Source organism: Ailuropoda melanoleuca, chromosome 15 (assembly GCF_002007445.2).
Source record: "Ailuropoda melanoleuca isolate Jingjing chromosome 15, ASM200744v2, whole genome shotgun sequence".
In the NCBI taxonomy this organism is placed as follows: Eukaryota; Metazoa; Chordata; class Mammalia; order Carnivora; family Ursidae; genus Ailuropoda; species Ailuropoda melanoleuca.
This window is the reverse complement of record NC_048232.1, coordinates 777,128-800,798: the sequence shown is the minus strand read 5'-3', so window position 1 is coordinate 800,798 and position 23,671 is coordinate 777,128. Positions and strand designations below refer to the sequence as shown.

The 23,671-nt window shown below is 49.5% G+C and overlaps 1 protein-coding gene across 1 annotated transcript; it reads right to left on the bottom strand.

Moving 5' to 3' along the window:
* Positions 1–1,645: 1,645 nt before the first annotated feature.
* GTPBP4 (GTP binding protein 4) lies at positions 1,646–23,650 on the bottom strand. The gene is made up of 17 exons (XM_002924266.4): positions 23,502–23,650; positions 21,937–22,107; positions 19,070–19,173; positions 18,851–18,987; positions 17,290–17,390; positions 15,582–15,674; positions 14,626–14,817; positions 14,476–14,541; positions 12,566–12,655; positions 11,681–11,791; positions 9,139–9,216; positions 8,813–8,864; positions 8,315–8,415; positions 6,810–7,007; positions 5,662–5,727; positions 3,159–3,302; positions 1,646–2,420 (listed from the first exon to the last, which is right to left on the bottom strand). Exons 1-17 carry the CDS (start codon positions 23,547–23,549, stop codon positions 2,268–2,270), a joined length of 1,905 nt encoding a protein of 634 aa, XP_002924312.1. The 5' UTR covers positions 23,550–23,650; the 3' UTR covers positions 1,646–2,267.
* Between the last annotated feature and the right edge of the window lie 21 nt (positions 23,651–23,671).

Here is a 23,671-nt window from a genome sequence, read left to right as displayed (position 1 = left end):
TTCCCACCAACAGCGCACAAGGTTCCATTTTCTCCACATTCTCACCAACACCTGTTTTCTTGAGCGTCCATCCTGGTGGGAATGAGCTCACGTGGGTTTCGTCATTTCTCTGTATTAATGATTTTCAGCATCTTTTCATGTGCTGATTGGTTATTTGTGCATCTTCTTTCAAGAATTGTCTGTTCCAGTTTCCTGCCCATTTTTTAATCAGGTTGTTGTAGTTGAGTTGTAGTTCCTTATGTGTACTGGATATTACCTTCACAAAAGTGTGTGTTTGCAAATATCTCCTCCCATTTCATAAGCTGTCTTTCACTGTTATTCCCTTTGAAACACAGAGATTTCTTTGGTATCACCCCATCTATCTTTTTAGTGTTGCTACCCGTACCTTCCAGCTCTGGAATTTTGGGGGCACCTTTTCGGTTTTTGCTATTTCTTTTGTTCACACCTCATTTTCCTGACTCAGCACATCTTCCTTCAGCTCTGTCTTTAGGATGGTTGTTTTAAACTGTCTGGGCAGTTCACCATCTCATCCTCCCAAGGCAGCATTTTGTCCTTTACTGGGCCGTACTTCCCTACTTTGTATGCCTTGTGATTCTGTTGAAAACTGGACAGCTGAAATCTCATAATGTGGGAATTCTGGAGATCAGATACTCCCCCTTCACCAGAATGGATGGATTTTGTTTTTTATCACCATGCCAGCGAGGGGACACTGAAGGTCTCCATAGCTCTTCTCTGAGTATGTGTCCTTCCCGGGGCATGTGTGTGGTCTTCCCAAATTTCCTTCACATGCAGTTGCTTTTCAAAGTCCTAATCCTTGAGTGTCTGGCCCCTAAAAGAGGTAAAGCACGGAAAAGAAAGGAAAAAGAAACAGGCCTGGCTCTTTAAACTGCAAGAAGGGGGTCCGTCTCTGTGTCTACACGTTTGCCATCAGAAGCTGCAATCAGTAATCTAACCCTAGAATCCTGATCTTTGGGAGACAGGGCCTTAGCACCCCTCTAACTCACACAAGCAGCCACAGGAACACAGGCACAGTGACTGCCTGAGGTGGGGGTGGGGGATCCGTGAACACCAAAGCCACAAGGGCTAAAACTGACCAAAATTCATGCATTTGCCAGCCAAGCCCTTCCCTGCAAGATACAATCCTCCAGAGAGACCCGAGGTCCAGAACGGTTCCACAACTATGATCCCCAGGAAGAGATGGCCTCCTGGCTCCCCAGCACCACTTGCGTTTCAGGTTCTCTTAATGAATCTTTTTCAGCACACATACCATGAAAATCTTATTGTATATCCCCAAAACACAGCGCTCGTTAGACATACCTGTAAGAAAACTACATTACAGGACGAGACGCCGCGGACGGTTGCACGGCACACGCTCAGGAAGAGCCTTGCTGGGAACCGCACACGCGTGAGCGGTAACACTGGGGCTGCTGGGAGGTTGGGAGGTGAGGCCTCCGGCGCTCAGTCCTGGCACTACGGCCTCAGAGGCCACGTGTACGTCACAATGACCTCCATCCAGAACTGGAAACGGGCGCCAGCAGGGGATTCTGCGGGAGTGCTGGGGGTGTGTTTCGCTGGACCCGCCAAGCCGCAGAGGCCACGCTTGGAGCTGCATGGCCTGAGGTAACAGTTTATCCACAAAGAAGTATTTTTTGTTTTGAAAACAGAAGAGTTGGTTTATTTTTTTCCCTTTCCATTTGGCCAAACTACAGTGATTTTAACTAAGCCAAAACCACCTAAATAAATCAACCCAAACCACTGTCTTTTGAAGTTTATTCAGGATAAACAGATGGAGAGAGGTTACCCGGGCACATACATCGTACAGAAGGACGAGAAAATCATCTAGCGCTGGCACTCGTTCTTAGCCGGCAGGGCTGGCAGCCTTCTGCCCTTGTTCACAAGCAGAGGTGCTCTCTTTCCAAAAAAAGACCAGACACACATGAACCAAAGTTCCCTCTTGCGGAACAGAGTAAGACTTTTCTCCATCAAAACACACATTCATGTCAATCAATCTTTCCGTTTCTGCAGATCTGAAGCAATCAAAACTCCATCAAACGCAGAACGCACCGTCCACTCAGAAGGCCTGTGCCGTGCGGCGGAGCGAATACTTTTCCGCACTCGCGCACCCACCGAGACCAAGCAGCCAGAGCGTCTGGCTTCCTCACTGTCTGCAGTTTACAGGCGGGGACCCCGACCCCAGAACCCCACATCACACCACGCCAGGCCGGGCGCCATCCCGTCCAGCCAGACCACTGCAGCTGCAGAGGCCACTACCGCCTGTCCTTTTTACCGGCTTTCCTCTTTCCGGAGAGCAAGTGCTTGGGCTTCAGGTCGAACACGTGTCTGTCCGCTTCTCCCTTCTTCCCCAGGCGGTTCATCTTCCTCTGAGCCTTCTTCATCATAGTCTTGGCTTTCTTCACCATCTGTGCAGCACAAGAACACACAACACACGTTAGCTCCCGAGTTTCCACAGGCCTTGCCTGTCTTCACGGTCCAGATCTCTTCTGCGAGGTCAGTCACTGCAGTTTGCCCTGGGGCCCAGGGGCTGCAGAACTCAAGCCTGTGCACGGGAGGACAGGAAGAACGTTCTGTCTAGACAAGTCCTGTGCCTAGCAGGAGCTGGAAGATTAGGCCCATAGGCTGTAACTCTTAGACAAACAAGAAAACACAGCCCATGAAACCATACTGCTCACATCTGACAAGTGGCAACACTGGTACTAAAATCCAGATTTCTAGGAGATGGAAATCTCAGGCTTCCATCAATTAAATGGTTTGCCAGTTTATATACAGACTTTCTCCTGTACCTGAGCTTTCAAAATGCTGAAACTAACCATTTCTGTATTTACTTAATAAAAGTTTCAATGAAAGAGACTGTATATATCCAAAGTGTCTTTCCCAAAGACTGACCAGAACCGCTCCCTGCAGGAGCTCTGGCCCCAGGTTGTGAGCAGGGTGCCCTAGGACATCATGCCTCCATCCACCTGTGAGAGGACATCGCTAGGGCAAGGGTGCAGAACACTGAGCTCGCCTCTCAGAGGGCCCCAGCCCCACCTGTGGTCCCTGCCCTCTGAACCACAGCTGCGGGGTGTGTCCTGAGCCCACGAGTCACCAGCAGAGGCCACTGTTTTTTACACACATCACAGGGACTAAAAGGGACTAACCTTGACATCCCGAAGGCCAGAGACATCCCGCGGAGTCCGAGAGCAGCTGCGGCTGCGGGTTACAGATGTGGGTGGAACAGACTCCTCCCGTTTCCTCTTCCTAGTAACGCTCCGGGACCTTCTGGCCTGGATGGCATAATGGGCCTGAAAAGCACGAATAGCAAGTTCAGAGCTGTGGTCACACACACGAAATCGCACCGACAAGGAGACAGGACACTGAGGAGTTTTGAAAGACATTACGGAATAAGCTACAGCTCTTTAAACGCACGTTAGTTATTGGTTAAATATTCTTTTTCAGTGAACACACTGCTTTATGTTACAAATAGGATTTTAACTCCATTAGAAAGTATCTACTTAAAGCTGGCCATTCCACAATGTTGTCCCTTACCCTCAATCGTGAGACTGACACCCCAGTTTCTATTCCACATGTACAGTGTCCTCTCCTTGCAACTCTGGGGTTATGTGCCTGAACACAGGGGACAGCCCTCAGAAAGCTCCGAGCTGAGGATAAGCAGACACACCGACTGTCCCCTGGGCGGCTAGCTCTGCTCCCACTGGTGGACAACCTGCTCACCCATTCCCCGTCTGTGCCCTCGACAGGCGCACAGGCACTCAGCCTGCGCGCGATAAGCAATCCCATGTTCGATAAGATAACGCGCCATGTGAGCAGGGCGCCTTCACACGTTGCTGATTAAAATCCCAATCAGTCTAACCCCTTTGGAAAAGAACTTTAACACGATGCTATCTTTTGATTTTGGTTATTCTAATTCTGGGAATCTGTTTTAATAAAATAATCCAAAATATGAAAAGATTATTTTATATAAAAACGTATATGCTCCAAAGGGGCCTGGGGGCTCAGTCAGCTGAGCGTCCAGCTCTTGGTTTCAGCTCAGGTCACGATCTCAGGGTCCTGGGGTCAAGCTTGCTACTGGGCTCCGTGCTCAGTGGAGAGTCTTTCAGATTCTCGCTCCCTCTGCCCTTCCTCCCACTCACATACAACCACTCCAAAATGAATAAAAAAAAAATCTTTAAAAAATGCATATGCTGCAACATAATTCATCAAAGAAAAAAATCAGAATTCCAAGAGTTATCTGAAATACGTTTTAATCGTTGGGCCCCCAAGAAAACTGTTCTGAACTATTCACAGCCCAAGCTCCTCTCATGTTGACTCACTACACCCTCATAGATCTGGTCACTAAAGTAAAACGCTACATGAAGACTTCAGTCACGAAAATCAAAGTTCAAGTTAAAAATTAAAAAAATAGGGGCGCCTGGGTAGCGCAGTCGTTAAGGCGACTGCCTTCGGCTCAGGGCGTGATCCTGGGGTTCCGGGATCGAGTCCCACATCGGGCTCCTCGGCTGGGAGCCTGCTTCTCCCTCTCCCACTCCCCCTGCTTGTGTTCCCCCTCTCGCTGGCTGTCTCTGTCACATAAATGAATAAAATCTTTAAAAAAAAAAAAAATTAAAAAAATAAGTTTATGTTTTGTTCTGACGTCCTACTTCAACTTGTAACCTTCCCAACACAAGTTACTTTTACTTTATTGTATATTTCTTACACATCACCTGATATCCGGAGTTAACAGCAAATGAATTTTTACACAACGACCAGCCCAAGAAGCCAAGAATAAGGTAAGACTTTTTACTCAAAACTTATCCTAAAAATGCTATGCAACAGTGAGAAACAGGCATGATATACAGAATGCAGTTATAAATACATTTTATAAATACATTTTAAAGAAAAAAAGGATTAAAGCCCTCTGCATAAAAGGCCAAATAAAAACATATAAACGGCATGTCAACCTAGATTATTTCTGTGTGCTGTAAACACAAGTGATTTTTTTCCTTTCTCGTTTTTGGTATTTTTCGTATTTTCCATTAACCCAGAATGGAAGATGATATAGGCACAAACAGGATAAAAAACTGACAAAAAGGGGGCGCCTGGGAGGCACAGCGGTTAAGCGTCTGCCTTCGGCTCAGGGCGTGATCCTGGAGTTATGGGATCGAGCCCCACATCAGGCTCCTCTGCCACTCCCCCACTTGTGTTCCCTCTCTCGCTGGCTGTCTCTATCTCTGTCAAATAAACAAATAAAATCTTAAAAAAAAAAAAACTGACAAAAAGGGAAAAAAAAAAAACCAAAAACAAAAAACCCAAAAAAACCAAACCCCACAAAGAAAGTGCACTGAGGCCACCCCATGCTCAGGGCCACACGGAGTGGGTAAGGCGTCCCTCAACTCTTCTCGCAGGAATAAGACTGGAGGCTGAAAATGGCCCCTGCACCACCAGCAGGGTCCCTGGAGCTGAGTGCCCTGAACTGTCCCGAGGGGCCCGCACACGGCGGTGGGATAAGCATGTTCAGCTCTCGGCCAGCACTTCCTATGCCGCTCGACACACACGCTCCAAGTTCTCCTCTTCCGTAAGCAGCTCTGCCAGCCCCGGGTTTCTAAGAGCCGGGTGTCCTAAGGTAGACCCGTACGTGTCCCAGGGCCATCTCCACACACTTACGTTGTCTTTGTCATCCATGTCAACACCCAGACTGCTCATCTCCTCCTCCAAGACTTTCCGTTGAACCTGAACACGGGGGGAAGGGATTTAAGCAAAATTACTTTGATGAAATGCTTTAAAAAAAAGAAAATTCAAAGGACAATGCACCTTTTACGATGATCTAGGATACGTTTCTTCTAGAAATTAAATCTTTTAATCAAGCTCACGTTTGTATTTTTGGGCACTCATTAAAGCCGTCAAAACCAACATCTCCCAGGCAGTGGCCACATGTAAGATGACGTACACATCACGTCCTCAGATTCTGCACAGCTCTGCAGGGGACTCTCTGTGTGCAGGATCCCTGACGCTGAGGTCACATGATGTGCCCCAAGACGCAAACTCCAGCTGCGCGTCTCCTCCCAAACCCACTGAGCACCACTGGGGACACAGACAGATGTCCAGTCTACCAAGAACCTCTTGTTTCCCATCTCAGGAAAACAGTATTTCAGACACACTAATATCCACTGAGAGGTGTCTGGACCGTCACTTACCGTTCCTCTCCTGTCACATTTTAGCTGACCCGCATGCCATCCTGTTACCACATCCCTCAGTTTGAGGGCTCGCCCACAGGACCTGGGCTCACCTGCCGCCCTGACGAGCACAGAGCAGGAGAGAAATAGCCTATAAAGACGGGGCTGAGACTGGAAAGAATTCTCATATCACTTGAATAATTTGTGCCTTAAGTGTGACTCTCCCTGTCCTAACCAGTCACAGGAGCCAAGAAATTGCCCAAGGATTTAAATTGGACTGGCTTAGGTTTCTGTAAATGGCAAAAGATGAGTCCTGACTTGCAGAGAAATTAAAGAACAGGCACATGGTAACTAACGGCTTTTGTCACAAATCCCAATCACAACCTTACTTTCTTCATCTGCAGAGAGGCTGACTTCAACAGTGTGAACCCAAAATTCACCAGGAAAAGGGGCCATCAGCAGAATCCAGCAGATCAGGGCTTGACCCACTGCAAATGCCAGTACGTATCAACAAAACAAAGTATGTGCAATCCCACGGCCACGGCCACATTTGGGTTCAAATGTTGCATTTAGCAATGACTGTATGAGCATCCAGTACCGCAGAAGCCAGTTCTGGCACTCTGGAAACACAGAACTTGCCTTCTTAGCAGTCCGAGGCATCCTGGGGCCCTGTGTGTTCTTCTCCTTGGACTGCAGAATTTTCAGCTTCTTTTTTTCCCGAATTTGCTTTGCCAGCTGGCGGATCTCCCCCATCTCTTCGTCCTCACTGTCAGACTCGCTGTCGTACTCGCCTGCTGCTGTCCTTAGCTCTTCTTCTTTTTCTAACTCTTCCAATTTCTTAAAAAAGAATTGTCATTAAACACAATGAAAAACTCTTAAGTGTAGCAATGTTCCTGCAGGAACTTGGCTCTACTCGGCCTCTCAGGGGGCGATGAGCACCTGCGCCCGGTTCCTCGCAGGGACGCCCCGTGAGCTGTCCTGTGCCGTTTCTTTTTCTTCACTAACAATTACTGCAGACATCAAGGTGAAATGTGCAGATGTCACCTCCCTCATTCCGCAGCACCTGCCCCGCCACCACACACACACACACACACACACACACACACACACACACACACACACACACACGTGCCCGAGACCACCTCCTACTGGAAAAACTAGGAACTTACCAATGTGAGCTGACATGGAACTACAACATCCCCTTTGCGCATTCTAAGGCCATCCCCAAACACAGACGCCACTGCTGGCTACAGTTAATAAACAAGTTATGGGGGCACCCGGCTGGTTCAGTCTGTGGAGCGTGCGACTCCTGATGTCAGGATCCTGAGTTCAGGCCCCACACTGGGTGCAGAGATTACTTAAAGGAGCCCACGACAGGGTTCCTGGGGCTGGGAGTGTGGGTCTCAGCGTGCAAATGGAGGGGCCTGCCCAGCAGAGCAGCCTGCAGACTGAAAATGTAAAGGAAGGGCAGCATTTGGGAAGGAGCAGGAAATGAGGGAGCAGTGACAGGAAATACTCTGTATTTTTTTCAAAAACCTTGACTGAGGGGCGCCTGGGTGGCACAGCGGTTAAGCGTCTGCCTTCGGCTCAGGGCGTGATCCCGGCGTTGCGGGATCGAGCCCCACATCAGGCTCCTCTGCTATGAGCCTGCTTCTTCCTCTCCCACTCCCCCTGCTTGTGTTTCCTCTCTCGCTGGCTGTCTCTATCTCTGTCAAATAAATAAATAAAATCTTTAAAAAAAAAAAACCTTGACTGAGGAGAGAGGAGCAGGAGAGCAAGTAAAGGAGGACAAAGGGTTTAAGAAAGGTTCTGTTTTTTAAAGAAGAGGAACCTGCTAAGAGACAGCCACTAGGAGGAAGCCGCTGCCAAGGAGCAAAGCTCCAGGAGGCGAGAACGAGTCAAGTCGGAGGACAGGGAGCTGGAGGCCCACAGAGTACACCTGCCCCACAAAGGAGGCTGTGGCTCCGACCAGAGCCCTGGGGTCTCCAGGACACGCGGCAGGAGTGGACTGTTGGTGACAGGGTGGGGAGACTTGCGCTGTAGATGGAACACAGGCAACACGTCCAGGTAGGCCAACAGTCATGCTGGTACCTTCACAGTCACAGAAGGAATAAAAATCACACAATTCAGCAAGTGACACAGACCTGCATGATGTCGGGATCAATATAATCAGCTACGTTATGGCCTTCCCAAATCTCTGGTATCTTATCGTATTTCTCAGAGGAGTTCATCAGATCCCAGTACTCTGAAGTAGAAAAGAAATATTATGTTTACTAGAGTTTTTAATACCCTCCACCACACTGTGCCCCAAATCATTCTTACACGCGGCTCTCCAGGAAGACAACAGAGCACAGGCACCCAACACCCCAGTGAAGAAACACACGCCGGGGTCACGCAGCGCCTCCGGACCACGGGCCCAGAGTGGGAGGCGAAGGCAGCGGTGGCAGCACCGGCCTGCGCCGGCACCCATGCACCATGCCAGCTGACCACCGCCCCCCTCCTGAAGCCCCCGAAACCGCCCAAGAGAGCCTCAGGAGCCATCCGCACACAACCTCATCTCTAAGAAAGGGATTAAGGCGCAGCTGCGGGGCTAATGGGCACTGAGGCCTCCCGCAGCTTCCTGACCCGACGGCAGCCCTTACTCTGAAGATCCAAAATGTAATCGTCCCCCAGCTCCACTTCAAGGTCTCGTTCCTGCAACACAGGGGCAGGGCACTCCCATCAGCTCTTGCTGGCCTTCCAGGTGCGTATGTGTTGAGCCCCTCCTCGCCCCCGGGAGATGACCTCTTCTCCAACCCACCAGCCCACCCCTCTAACGCCTGTGTGGCCCAGATCCCATGTCCGGGAAGCCCCACCACTCACATCCGTGCTCGCAGAACCTGACGGCATGGGACCGGACACCCCCAGTGTTGTTCTCTGTTCCCGCCCTGTGCACACGCGGCCTTCTGCACCCCTGAAGCACACCTACCCGCTTTCTCCTGGGCTCCCCAATGTCCATTCTCTTCCTGCGTGCCACCACTCCCTCAGGGATGAAAGGGAGCCTCTCCTGAGGAGACATCACCAGAAAGAGTTACATGAAATACCTTGCTGAATGCAAAAGGAACACAAGAGTGAAAATCCAGAGGCATGCTCCCCCTCTGCAAAGCCAGACCAATTACAAACCAGCAGATGACTGGGCAGGGGCACAGGGCCAGCTGGGCAAGAAAACAGAAGACTCCATTGCTGATCCAACACTTATTTATTTTTTAAGATTTTATTTATTTACTTAACAGAGAGAGAGCGAGAGAGCATAAGCAGGGGGAGCGGCAGGCAGAGAGCGACAGACTCCCCGCTGTGCAGGGAGCCCAATGCAGGGACTCTATCCAGGGACCCTGAGATCATGACTTGGGCCGAAGGTAGACGCCCAGAGCCACCCAGATGCCCCTGCCAAAGTTTAATTGGAAAAAATAAACACTAAGATTCTCAAGAAAAATTACGAACAAAAAAGCAACACAGGAGAGGGGGCGCCTGGGTGGCACAGCGGTTAAGCGTCTGCCTTCAGCTCAGGGCGTGGTCCCGGCGTTGTGGGATCGAGCCCCACATCAGGCTCCTCCAGTATGAGCCTGCTCCTTCCTCTCCCACTCCCCCTGCTTCTGTTCCCTCTCTCACTGGCTGTCTCTATCTCTGTCGAATAAATAAATTAAAAAAAAAAATCTTTACAAAAGAACTGTACTGCCCAATATGATAACTAGCCATTGTGGCTATTTAAACACTCAAAATTTTGAAATTGACTACTATAAATTGNTAGACAAAAACCCAGTACACAGAATTTAATGGAAAGATACAGGGATTCGATCATCAGTTCTGAGATAAATGACTAGCCTGGCAAAAACACAGCTGGGAAGCTGCCTGCTTCCCAAGAACAAAACAAGTGCAAGACTGAGCAAAACCTTCTGTTCAAAACAGGTAAAATTAAAAATATGAAACAATTCAAGTATAGAAGAAAAATACTTTTAAAGAATATTTTTGGAAAGAATGATAGGTCTTTCTGTGCATGACACAAAACCCAATAGCCACAAAAAAGTATTAATATTAGTTAAAGGCATGTATTTGAAAAATTAGGTATTACATAGCATATTAAAAATGTATAATCTGAAGGGCGCCTGAGTGGCTCAGTCGTTAAGCATCTGCCTTCAGCTCAGGTCATGATCCCGGGGTCTGGGATGGAGCCCGCTTCTCTCTTTCCCACTCCCCCTGCTGCTGTTCCCTCTCGCTGTGTCTCTGTCAAATAAATAAAATTAAAAAAAAAAAAAAGTATAATCTGAAACTGAAAGCGGAAACCCAAATCAAAAAGCAAACGACCTGGGGCGCCTGGGTGGCTCAGTCGGTTAAACGACTGCCTTCGGCTCAGGTCACGATCCCAGGGTCCTGGGTTCGAGTTCCACATCAGGCTCCCCGCTAGGTGGCGAGTCTGCTTCTCCCTCTCGCTCTGGGATCTCTCTCCCTCGCTTTTACTCTCTCAAATAAATAAAAGCTTAAAACAAAAAATGACCAAAGAAGAAAAACAAAAAAAGCCCTACAGAACATATTAGAATCTAATTTCCCTTACATAAAAATTATAAATTAAATGAATATAAATTATATGAGTATAAACTATAAATTAAATGAGATAAATGACCTGAAGAACTAACAGGCCAATAAGCTCATGAAAAAAGCTTGCCTGACAGGACACCTGGCCGGCGCAGTTGGTGGAGCACGTGACTCTTGATCTTAGGATTGTGAGTTCAAGCCCCATGTTGGGTGTAGAGACTACTTAAAAAAATAAAATCTTTTTGAATAAAACAATGCTCGCCGGCACGAATCACGAAGGAAATCCCAGCAGCGGGACCATCTTTAATGGATCAGACTGACGTCAGTGAACACTGAGCGTCAAAGATCCGGGAAACGTACAGCATGACCCGGGAAGACATGTCTGGAAGACGCTGGCCCTCAAAGGACCGTAGAACTCACTCTATGCATCCGCAACAAAAAGCAAAGACTTTAGGATAAAGGTGTGCAACGAGCACCGTAACAGCAAGGAAACCAACAAAAAACCATTTTTCTTGAAGACTGATTTACTTATTTTAGAGAGCACTGTGGGAGGGACAGGGAGGGAGGATCTCAGACTCCGGCTGAGTGCTGACTGCCCCCAACCCCCGAAACAGTGCTCGATCCCACAGCCCTGAGGATCACGACAAGAGCTGAAACCGAGTCAGACGCTTAACCGACTGCACCACCCAGGTGCCCCAGAAAACAAAACATTTTGAGGAATGTGATTCACTTCCAGCTTCAATATGCCTGCATACCAGGAAGATCGAGGGGAGGGTGAACGAGACGTAACTGCCTCTGGGGGAGTGAGAAGCAGGTTCTATCCCCGCACTTCGTGCGTCAGGACACACGACATCATTCCTACTCCGCTGAGTGTGCACGGTGCCCACGAGCCCTGCCTGAGGCGGGTGGGGCTCGCAGGCCCTTGGGAAGGCCAACCTCACCTTGTCGTCTCTCTTGTTCGGCATGGCCAGATGCAGCCTGTTCAGCACCTCGTTCACTTTATTTCGTTTCATTTTGGTTTCAACTCGATGAGCCAGGAGCCTGTCACAAGCCTGAGATAAGGAAACAAGGGCCGGACTCACAAGGCATCCCACCTTTGGGGCCAGAGGCCGGGGTGCAGGGCAGAAACCAGAGTCCCCCGCTCACCAGCACACCATGTTCCAAAGCTTTGGACCCCACTACACCCTTTTCTTCAGGAGTCACAGTGGCTGGTGCTGTCTTGGGGATCACCCCGAGGTTCATGTAACCCCCCCAGGGGCAGACGCCACACTCAAGAGGGAGCAGGGCCCCCTTCCCAGGCCAGCCCAGGCTGGGGCAGCACCGAAACAACACCCGACGGCCCTTCCAGGCCTGGCTCCCACCACCAGCAACCCTGGTGCTGTGCCCCCAGCAGGTTCACGGCCCCCCTCGGACTGACTGGAGCACCAGAGCTGAGCCAACCACAAAATTGGACCCGCCCTTCCCTTCTATCTCACATAAAAACAACCACGTAAGTGATCAGAATCGCACTGGAACCTCACAGGAAACGCCTCTCTCTGTGCTCCTTTTGCTCCTTCAACTTCTGCACAAGTTCCGTGACCGTACGGACAGGTCAGGAAGGACAGCAGGCAGTGGACGAAGTGAAGTCACCCGTGCGGAGGTCGGAGTGTCCCCTCAAGCCCCACGTTCAAGTGGGCGGGTGGGGACCAGGGTCAGTGCGGCACGCACGCTCTCCCGTGTGGCCGCTTTGAGGGCTCCCTGCCCACGACGCCTGCAGAGAACGCTCCCTTCCCAACAACTGGCTCCTCTGACAACAAAGGTGGCAGAGGGCTGGACGAAGCACTGACCTCCGTTTTCACTTGAATAACTCCTTCCTCCGTCAGGGTGCTAGTCTCAACCACGGGAAATCCTGCAGCCTGCAGATCTGCAAATATTTTCTGGGAAGACAAAAGAAAAACGAGAGAGCTGTTATTTATCTCCACTTCCCCACGAACAATTCTTACTGCTTTACACAGGTACCATAAATGCTAGTTAGCATGTCCGTGGTTCATTTCTAAATTCTTCTAAAGGACTTTTCCCTCAAATGCTGATCTTTCCCTATATTCTTCTGAGATTAAGAAAATACCCATTACCGGGAAGATCAAACCAGACTACAGAAGCAAACCAGAGGCTCCCTGGAACATTCTTCTGTAAGACATCATCTTCTAAAAAGGAACCCGGCAACATCAAGCTACAGAATTTTTTGAAGAATGTTTTCAGTGCTATTTTTACATACATTTGGCCTCTACAACCTAAGAGAATTCCTTACAAAACAACACAGAAATGTATAAATCAGTCAGCTTTGGAACGAGGGGCTTCCCCTGTGCACCCCTCCACCAGCACCCCCTTGTCCAGATGCAGGACACCAGGGTCTGACTAGCCTGTGGTCCAGACACTCTGCCCCGCCCCTACCTGGGCTCACAGTGACCGCGCTCATCGCACGGGAGACGAGTGACAAGCCAGAGCACCGTGCACATGGCACAGGCCGAGCCAGCGGGTGAACCCAACAGTACCACCACGATGGCATCCACCACCCACCTGCTTTCCGATCTCATTCAATCAGCCTGAAGGCATTGCCGACAAAGCCCCCAGGGATGCAGTTGGTAGTACCAGCAGCTCCAGAATGGAGACCACGCCCCTGTCACGGCTCGCAGACCACAGAGCTGGGACCTGGGCACGCCCACCCTCAAAACCTGAGTGCCTGGCAGGATGCGCACCCTAACCTCTGTGCTCCACAACTCTACCCTCTTCTCCACCCTCCAGTGCAGGCGCCTAAAAACCAGAGATCACTTATAGGGACTTGGCTCCTCCCCAACCCAAGCGACTTCTCTGATGTTCGTGTGCACCTAGTTAGTAACAGAATAAACACGCTGCAGCGCCCGAAAAACCAGCATGGCTGTCTAAAAAGCCTTACTCTTAGCAAGTATTAGATGTCCAACCAGTACAAGACAGAAGCGCTGGGAAGGGACAGCATGCCACCCCTGGAGACCCTCCACGTTGAGCTGGTCGGTGACACCCGCTCCAGGAGATGGGGCCACAGTGAGGTTATTCTACTGCCCTTTTTCTCCAGCTCCAGGGTGACCCACCCCACGGGGCGCCTTCTAGGCTCTGACCCTGCAGGCCTAGGTGTACCCATGAGTCTGAGAACCTCTGTGCTAGTGCAAACCTCCACAGCTTCAGTGTGAGCTGTGTGGGCAATGAGGGCTAGCCACCTTACCTGCCCTTAGAAAATACAGCGAACACTTAAGACTCACAGTTCCGGCAAGTTCACAGATATTCTTCCCTCTTCACTCACTCACTCAACTCTGTTCCCAAACTCATTTTCCCACCAGTCTGTGCAGCAGGCACGTGACACTCACAGAACCCTCCTACCAACATCCCCACTCCGCAGGTGCTGCTCAGTGCGCCGGGCCGTCCGAGGCCCAAGGAGGCAAGGCCTATGTGAAGGTGCCTTGTGTGCTCTAAGGCAGCAAGGTAGGACCTTCCCTAGGTTAAATGTACCATCCTGCGGAACGCACGGGTATTCCCACAGCCTTGAAGGCAGAGCAGAGGTCAGGAAAGGCTAGGTTTAGTCTGCCACCAATAAACCACTGAGGATACTGCCTCAACTGTAAAACAAAAACCTGGACTAGTATTGCTAAAACCCCTTCTAAACTTCGGTGCTCTGAAGTGAGATCTGGAGTCAGTAAGAAGTACTCAGAACAGTAAGGTGATGTACCTGGTCATCTTCAGAGAGCTCAGCTATCCTCTTCACATCGCATTTGTTTGCTACAACTATAAGAGGCTGGAACAGGGAAGACAAATAATGAAATTACCGTCCTCGTAGCGCAGGTTATAAACGAAAGCCCTGGCTCCCACCAGTAGGTACCTTGTTGATAAAGAGAGGTTTGATGTTCTGGAAGAGCTCCAGCTGCTCCTTCAGCCCGTGCCCACACTGCTCAGAGAGATCCATCACGTACAGAACCGCGGCGCGCAGGTGAGCCAGGGCCGTGATGGCCTGCATCTCAATGGTGTTCCGATCCTCCAAAGGGTGGTCCAAAATCCCCGGGGTATCCACAACCTAATGGTCAGATGTGTAACTCCAGAGCACAGACACCCGCAACCCTCCTACCCAGCACATCCCAGAAGGCACACAACACCCAAACCAGCCCTCACAGAACCACTACATAAAACGTAGGTCTCCCAACTGACCATCATCAAATAAGCTTTAAATATGAAGAAAAAGGGGGGAGTGAGTGGACACCGCAGAGCTCACTAAAGAACTAGCCAATGACCTGGACAAAAGGACTCTTATTTTTTTTTGTCCCTAAAGAAAACATAAGCTCTACGCCAAACACGGGACTTGAGCTCCCGAGCCGGACACTGAAAGCCACGTGCCCTACTGACAAAGCCAGCCAGGGGTCCCGACTGAGCAGAACAGAAAAACTGGCAAACACTCCCACGTGTTAGGGATGACTTCATCGTTTATAAAATGAAATTCTCTGGAAACTGCTCCATGCTTTTAAATGGCTAATAAATGTTATTTGTAATGACAGGGTCAGAAACGACTTCTTTAGAAGCACCCCTGTTAATGTAACGCAGACACCCACACATGCCACCGGCTGCCTCCCCAAGAACTGCCCCCACGCCGCTGTGAAGCTCAGGGGAGTTTCCTCTACAGGGCCACTCCTGGTGACCCCGAGCATCTCTCCCACCTTCTCGGAGTCTTCCCCTAAGCGCACTGGGAATTAGGGAGACACTCTAGTTATTCAGGGATCCCCAAAATCAAACCCTGTTAACAGCCACCCGGACGTGTGCTCTCTGTTTAAAGGTGAGAGCACTCACCTGCCAACGCAGATACTTATAATCCATGTGCCCCACAAACAGAGACTTGGTTGTAAACGCATAGGGCTGGACATCCACATCGGCTCTCGTCACCTAAAACAGAACAATCAAAACTTCAAGTCACGCAAGCTCCTTCTTCTCTCTCAGAGAAGGTAAATGTGGCATCTACATGTTACTGGAATGATTTTGGCATTAAAACAAGACCAAACAAGGAGAGAGACCTGGCACGATTACATTGCTAAGGACAGAAGCTGCTGCTCTCTGACGGACAGACAAGCTCCATCCACGTCCCCCTGCCACTGGGCCAGGGCAGGAACAGTCCCCGTCAGGTATTAGGGGTGTGGGGGCCAGTACTTACAGGATGTCCGTCAGCTTCTGCTCTGATCCCACCCCAGCCCCAGGAGCACCCAACAAACTCGCTGTGAAGGCAGAAATGCTCTATACCTGCTGATACCGGGCCCACCAGCCACATGTCCCCACCAAGTCTCGAAATGTGGTCAGTGCAACGAGGAACTCAACTGTATTGTTTCATCGTAAGGGATTAAGTGGCCACCTGCTCGCAAGCATTTGAGCCATCAGCTCGGACACTGCAGAGCTTCAGCCTGTTGTGTCAGCACCACTTGGGGATGAAAGAAAAACCTGCAAATGGGCTCCAAGCGGAAGTGCTCCTGGCAGCAGCCGTAGCACATACGTAAGTGCTGTTGTTTGGCACCTGAGGTCTCGCTGGCTGTGAACTGACATCTTATTTTATTTATGAACTGACATTTTATTTTTTTTAAGATTTATTCATTTTAGGAGAGTGTATACACAAGGGGAGGAGTGGAGAAAGACAGAGAATCTCAAGCAAACCCCGAACAGGAGCCTGATGTGAGGCTCTATCTCACGACCATGACATCATGACCTGAGCAGAAATTAAGAGTCAGATCCTTAACCAACTGAGCCACTCGGGTGCCCCTTACACGCTGTTTCTACTCTGTTTGGGTCCCCGAAGCTCAGCAAAGTTGTCTTGAAGGACCAAGTAAACAGTGTCCTCAAGTCCCAATTAATAAAGTCGCTCAAGTAAAGAGCAACTCAGCCACTCCCCATGACGTGGACCAAATTCTTTATGTGAGAGGTGACCCAGCAAGCAAGGGGACACCCACGAAATACCTCAGGAAGCCCAATTCAGCAAGTGCAGCCAGTCAGTCCGCACCAGCTCCCCTGGTGCCACCGCTCCCGCACTAGGCTCTCCACGTGTTAACAAACCCATACTTGAATGTCTCGAATCCCAAAGAAACTCATGGAACATGTACCAGAATACTACAACATTTTCCATAACAGCAGTATAAACGTGGATTCAGACAGACTCGATCCTCCCGTCGAGTAAAGGGCTGTGCACGCCGAGAGCTGTACTGACTCAAGGACTCACCAGCCGGCCAGCCTCCAACCCACAGAGACAGGACACAGCAGCCCTTCGGCCTCAGGTCTTTAGTTACTCTGTTATCACCAGATATAGACTAACCTTATTTATTTATTTTTAAAGATTTTATTTACTTATTTGACAGAAAGAGAGCGAGTGAGCACAAGCAGGGGGAGAGGAAGAGGGAGGAGCAGGGTCCCCGCGGAGCAGGGAGCCCGAACTGGGACTCAATCCCAGGACTCTGGGATCATGACCTCAGCCAAAGGCAGATGCTTCACCGACTGAGCCACCCAGGTGCCCCAAACTAACCTTATTGATGAAGCTGGACTTGCCAACATTCGGGTACCCACACAGGATCAGGGTCCTCGTGTTCGGGTCAATAGTTGGCAGACGGGACAGATGCTGACGCACTATGAGAAATTCATATGACATGTACTTAAATTTCATAAGAACAATGGAGAAAGTCAAACTTTACGATCTGCTTCACTTAGTTGTACTCCCGGCCCATGGTTTTATTAACCCCATTCCAACACTTACGACATGAGTCGACAAAAAAATATGAATAGAAAAAGGATTAGCTGCAGACGCACCACAGTACAAGAGTGTTTCCCAAATCAGGCTGTACCCAGAATCCTAGTCAAGAGGTCAAAAGTGGAGCCAGAAACATGTCTAAGTGCCCAGACCACTCTTACTAAGTGAGATGGTATCTGGAAAGCGATTGTGAAGCAAGCGTGCGCACCACCGCTTCCTGCCTAGGCCGTGGGTTAGTTCCACGCAAGGACCAGGTGCGTCGTCTACAAGGCACAGTGACGCCATTGGCCTACCCTCAGACGGATCCTTGGAAGCACTGTCAAAGCAGTCAAGTAGGACAACTTTGTTACAAATTATTTGCAAGATGCCCAGGAAGGGGGAACAATGACTTAAAAACATCTGTAGCCTGGGGCGCCTGGGTGGCACAGCGGTTAAGCGTCTGCCTTCGGCTCAGAGCGTGATCCCGGCGTTATGGGATCGAGCCACATCGGGCTCTTCCGCTATGAGCCTGCTTCTTCTTCTCCCACTCCCCCTGCTTGTGTTTCCCTCTCTCGCTGGCTGTCTCTATCTCTGTCAAATAAATAAATAAAATCTTTAAAAAAAACAAAAACAAAAACAAAAACAAAAACATCTGTAGCCTAAAAATATAAGTAAACAGCTCGTAACTGTTTCTTCGGAGATACTACGCTAATTCAGAACTATGCTCTTAAATAAAACTATCATGTAACGAAACTGGAGCAGCAATTTTGTGCTAACACCTACTGCAAAGCTTTTTTTTAAAGATTTATTTATCTGAGAGAGTATACGTGCACACGCCGAGCTAGGGAAGGGCAGAGGGAGAGAATGTCAAGCAGACTCCCCACGGAGCATGGAGCCCGAACAGGGCTTGATCGCACGACCCTGAGATCATAACCTGAGCTAAAACCAAAAGTCAGATGCTTAACTGACTGAGCCACCCAGGTGCCCCATATTGCATTTTTTTGCAAAAAATTTTTTAAAAAATGTATAATGTCAATAGGTTAAAACTACGGGTCATTTTATTTTTTACATATTTTCTTGGTATTTTCCTGTGATTTATAATGTATGTACCCTATGTATTAAATATGAAAAAAAAAGTCTCTTAATAATACTAGTAATTTGGAAGCATTTTAACTACCAGCTACTTTTTCAATAACAGCTAGCCTGTCAGAATTTCTCATAGGCTAGATAGTGAAAGTAATTTGACCCTCTTAGATCTAAAATAAAACAAAAACGAATACTCCAAAGATGAGTTCTTGACGAGAATCAAGGAGCGTAGCTGCACACGCCAGACAACGCTCGTGCGGACGCATCCGGGTACCTTGCTCCAAATACTCCAAGCTCTGCTTCTGTCTCCGGATGACGGTGCACATCCGCCCCAGGGCCGCGCGCTTCAGCTGCTTGCAGCGGTACAGGGAGTCTCCGTACTTCAGGAGCCGCACGTAATCCTTGGCCACACTTACAGAAGTACAAACAACTGTGACATGGTTTTCGCTTTACACAGTAATTTGAAAGATACCGTATTAAGAAAATACCTTACTTGTCCACTAAATTTTTGGCAATATTTATCTGTCCTAGAGCCAACTTGTAATGATCCTTGTCGTAGAGGATGTTCATCAAATCAGCATAAAATGGATGGATATCCTAGAAGAGAGACAAAGCGGTCTTTTGGCACAGGTTTCTCATCAATGCGTCAATTACACTTCCAGGATAATTTCCCAGGGAAGTACATCCCACCTTTCCTTCCTCCTCAAGCCCCCAGCATCTTTTTCCCAGCCCTCTCTCCTGACTGAGGACTCTTTAGTTACCGTCTAAGTGAACTCAGGGGTCACTCTACCTGCCCACCTGGCCTGGGCCCAAGGCGTGCCCCTTCACCCCACCCACACACCCAGCCAACTCTCCGTCTGTGCACCAGACTCCTCCCCCACTTCTCAAGACCTGAATCCAGGCCTGCAAAGATGCTGTCACCGCCCCCCCAATCTAAAGGTCTGCAAGCCCCCTTGAACCTGCAATCCTTCTACTCCTTTGTTCCCCTCTTGTCAACCATCATGAAGAGAGGCTCTTTTCTTCCCTTAAACCCAATGTAGTCAGGATTGTCTCCACCAGTCCATCAGAACAGCTCATCAGATCAGCCCCTCCCCAAACTCCTTTCCTCTGCAGCGCTCTGCACAGCAGACAGCTGGCCACTCACGCTTCTTGATACTTTCTACTCAACTGGCCTCCGGGAATGACTCTGGTTCTTGCAGGCTCCTGCTCCCACCCAACACTCAACAGTAGAGCTCCCGGGACCACTGTTCTCTCCGCACTCACGTCCTGGGTGACCTTGCGTGGATCTAAGTGCACAGACATCTCCAGACTAGACCTCTCATAAGGCTCCAGACCGCATACACTTCTGTGTGATGTCTTACCAACATTTTGATCAATGCATACAACCCGCCCCCCCAACCCAGTTCCCACGTGGATGGACGGCCACTCTACTGTCCAAGGTGCTTCGGGCCACACCTGTGCTGTGATCAAACCCAATAGCTCTTCCTCCCAAGCACTCAACTCTTCATCACCACCAGCTGCTTAACGCAGTGCATGAACCTTCCAGTGGTCTCCCACCCCACGGGCTGCTCATCCTGCAAAAGGTAAGTAAAGCTCAGCATGTCCCAGGCTCAACTTGGAAGGCTTAAGACAGAACTCAAGCCCTGCACCAGCCGGCTGGCCAACACATCTGCTTACTCTCTGAGCCATCTCCAGTACTCTCCCTCTCACACACCCTGTCCCACCGCCTGGGTCTTCCTGTTCCTCAAAGACATCACGCCCTGTCCCTCAAGGGCCTCTGCACTTGCTGTTTGTGCCTCCAGTGCTGTTCTCGAGCAGCCCCACGGCTCACTGCCTCACCGCCCTCAGGCCTCTGCTACAAACTCCCCTCTTACTCATCTGACACGCTGCAGATTTCCATGTTTACCGTCCCTCCCCTCACTCGAAAATCACAGGGACTCTATGACTGCTGTGGTCCCAGGGCCTGAACAGAACCCGAGACACGTCAATCATGCCGCAAACGCAGTTGCTCTAACCTCCTACTCTAACATTCCTCCCACATGGCTACCTCTACTTTAAAAAAACGCAGGGGGCAGGCACCTGGGGGGCTCAGTCAGTTAAACACCTGACTCTTGATTTCAGCTCAAGTCATGATCTCAGCGTTGTGAGATCGAGCCAAGTCCACCGTGAGTGTGGAGTCTGCTTCAGATTCTCTCTCGATCTCCCCCCAACAAAAAAGGAATAGAATGTTCTCAAATTTAAACTTCTATCTGTATAAAAAAATACCAAGGATGAAGAAAGATAAAACTTCTTACAAAGAACTACAAAAATCTGGTAGTAACTAGTCCACAGCATTTTGTTTGCTCAAAGCAGGTGTTTCCGAGTATCACACCGGTTTCCAGTAATCTCATTCTTGTTTCCTTCCAGGTAACTTCCACAGTACCCATCCTTTCCCCAGAAACTATTCACTCGTTCAACTAGCCTCTGCTGAGTATCTGTAGCATGCCTCGGAGACACATAGAAAGTGCATGCCTGTCTGCTACCAGAAATCTCTACTCCTATTTTAAGCACATCTGTAACTGTTTAAACAAATATTGTCACCTTAAATATAAAAGAAACTCTTGTCATTTAAACCAACTTTCCCCCTATGCCTTAACCTACCTTTACAGACTATTTCAGGACAGTAGCAAATCTAGGCTCTCACCCTGTATTGCTGACCCCACCCTACATCCTTCACCACCTCATCTCCTTGCAGCTGTGTGACCCTACACAGCGACCTCATAAGTAGTGTCCACTCTTGCTTTCTACAGCTTGCAAACTCGACTATGCAAACTCGACTATGCTTTGCAGTGAAGATTTCAACTGTTTTAGCTTACTGCACGAATCACAGCTCCCCCACACAATTTCTTCTCACCAGTCCACAAAGAGGTCAGTGCTGAACTGACCATCACTGGCTGATGAAGCGACAGGATCACACACAGTGATGGACCTCAGGCCACTGCCATAACTTGAGGCCACAGGAAAAGAAGCCTTGGAAAGAGGAAGGAGAGGAAGCCCACGTAAGCTGCTGAGCTGCCAGATTCACAGTGCACAGCTCTGAGAGAGCTTGGGTTGGTACCTGCAAGCCTCGAAGGGACAGAGAAAGCCTGAGGAGACAGCTTTGGGCCCTGTCACATGGGGTTTGGCGGGAGGAAAGGAAGAGTACTAAGGAATCAAAAAACCTGTGCTCTATTCCCCGCTTTGCCACTAACTCACAAAGTCTGACAAGTGAATCATTTTGTTTCCTTCCTTATTTGTCAGATAAGTACACAAAGTGGCTATAAATACCAATTATCTGATGGCTCACATTTACATTACTATATATGTCATGGAGTCACTTACATCCAATTTGGGGAAATCCGTTAGAATCTGTGAGAGTCTGTCATGGTAATTCTGTTGAGTAAATTTGACTTTCCTCATGTAAAAATGTCTAATGCGATGAATTTGGTAATGTTTATGGATAACTGTTGGAGTCTTCCGTTGAGTCTTTGATAACGTCAGGTCAATAAAGTCCTGCAAATAAATAAAATAAGACACAGTACACCAAAAATGTCTACTTTTTATCCACTTATCTGAAACCCTCTCAAAAGACTAACAACAGTACCGCATGTTTTCAACTACACTTTTTCTAACTAATCTTTAATCTTTTATATTCGACTTTGATCATGTTCATAGTTTCGGCCTTTAAAAAACACTTAGCAGATTGCTACCAAAATAAATTTTATCCCATACTTTCTTGATGTTACCTTAACTTCCAAATACCCTCTGAAACTTTAGGTAACTCAAGCATAAATCAGAAAAAAACATTAAAGAGGAAAATTCCTGCAATTTCAATTTGCAAATCTTTGACTTTGAAAGCACATAAAACAATGAGTAAAACTAAAATCCACTGCTTATGATTTCCTAATACGTGGAAAGTCACTGAGAATATAAATAACTCTTGCTTGAACTGCCCAGTGCAGAGACAAGCCAACAGGCATCCACAACACTGTCAGTAACAGAAGGCACACAGATATCAAGCCTGGGCACCTGTACCCCACTCTCCATCTAGTGAATTGTATGAATCCTTAAGAGGCTCGTTCAAAAGTCACCTACTTCATAAAGTTTTCCCCGACTCTCTCCCTCCTTTTGGGGAGGATCCTAAGGTCGCAGAAGGTCTCTAACGCCGGGGGGAAGGACCCTAACCTCTGAGGAAAGACCCCCAACGCCAGGGGGAAGGACCCTAACTTCTGAGGAAGGACCCCAACGCCAGGGGGAAGGACCCTAACCTCTGAGGGGACCCCAACGCCAGGGGGAAGGACCCCCAACGCCAGGGGGAAGGACCCTAACTTCTGAGGAAGGACCCCAACGCCAGGGGGAAGGACCCTAACCTCTGAGGAAGGACCCCAACGCCAGGGGGAAGGATCCTAGCCTCTGAGGAAGGACCCCAACGCCAGGGGGAAAGACCCTAACCTCTGAGGAAAGACCCCAACGCCAGGGGTAAGGACCCTAACTTCTGAGGAAGGACCCCAACGCCGGAGGGAAGGACCCCAACGCCGGAGGAAGGACCCTAACTTCTGAGGAAGGACCCCAACGCCGGAGGAAGGACCCTAACCTCTGAGGAAGGACCCCAACGCCAGGGGGAAAGACCCTAACCTCTGAGGAAGGACCCCAATGCCGGAGGAAGGACCCTAACCTCTGAGGAAGGACCCCAACGCCGGAGGGAAGGGCCCTGACGCCTGAAGACGGTCCTTCTGTGTCCGCGGGGAACCGCTAACCCCGGAAGGCCCTAATCTAGAGAGGACGCGGCTTAAGAAGGGGGGCCCGCCGGAGAAGGCGACCCTGTCCCGTCCCAGAATTACAGGCTCGGCCTTTCCTGGCGACCCGGCAGGGGAGAGGCGAGAGCGGACGAGCCCTCGGCCGCCTACCTTCGCGGACGGCACCACCGTGATCTTCTTGAAGTTGTAGTGCGCCATGCCGGCGATCAGCCACGAGGGACAAAAGGCTGGCGGGCGGGACTTCCGCCGGGGCAGGCGGGACTTCCGTGGACGGCGCGTCACTTCCGGGTGCTCCCTGCGACCCCAGGCACGGCTTCCGT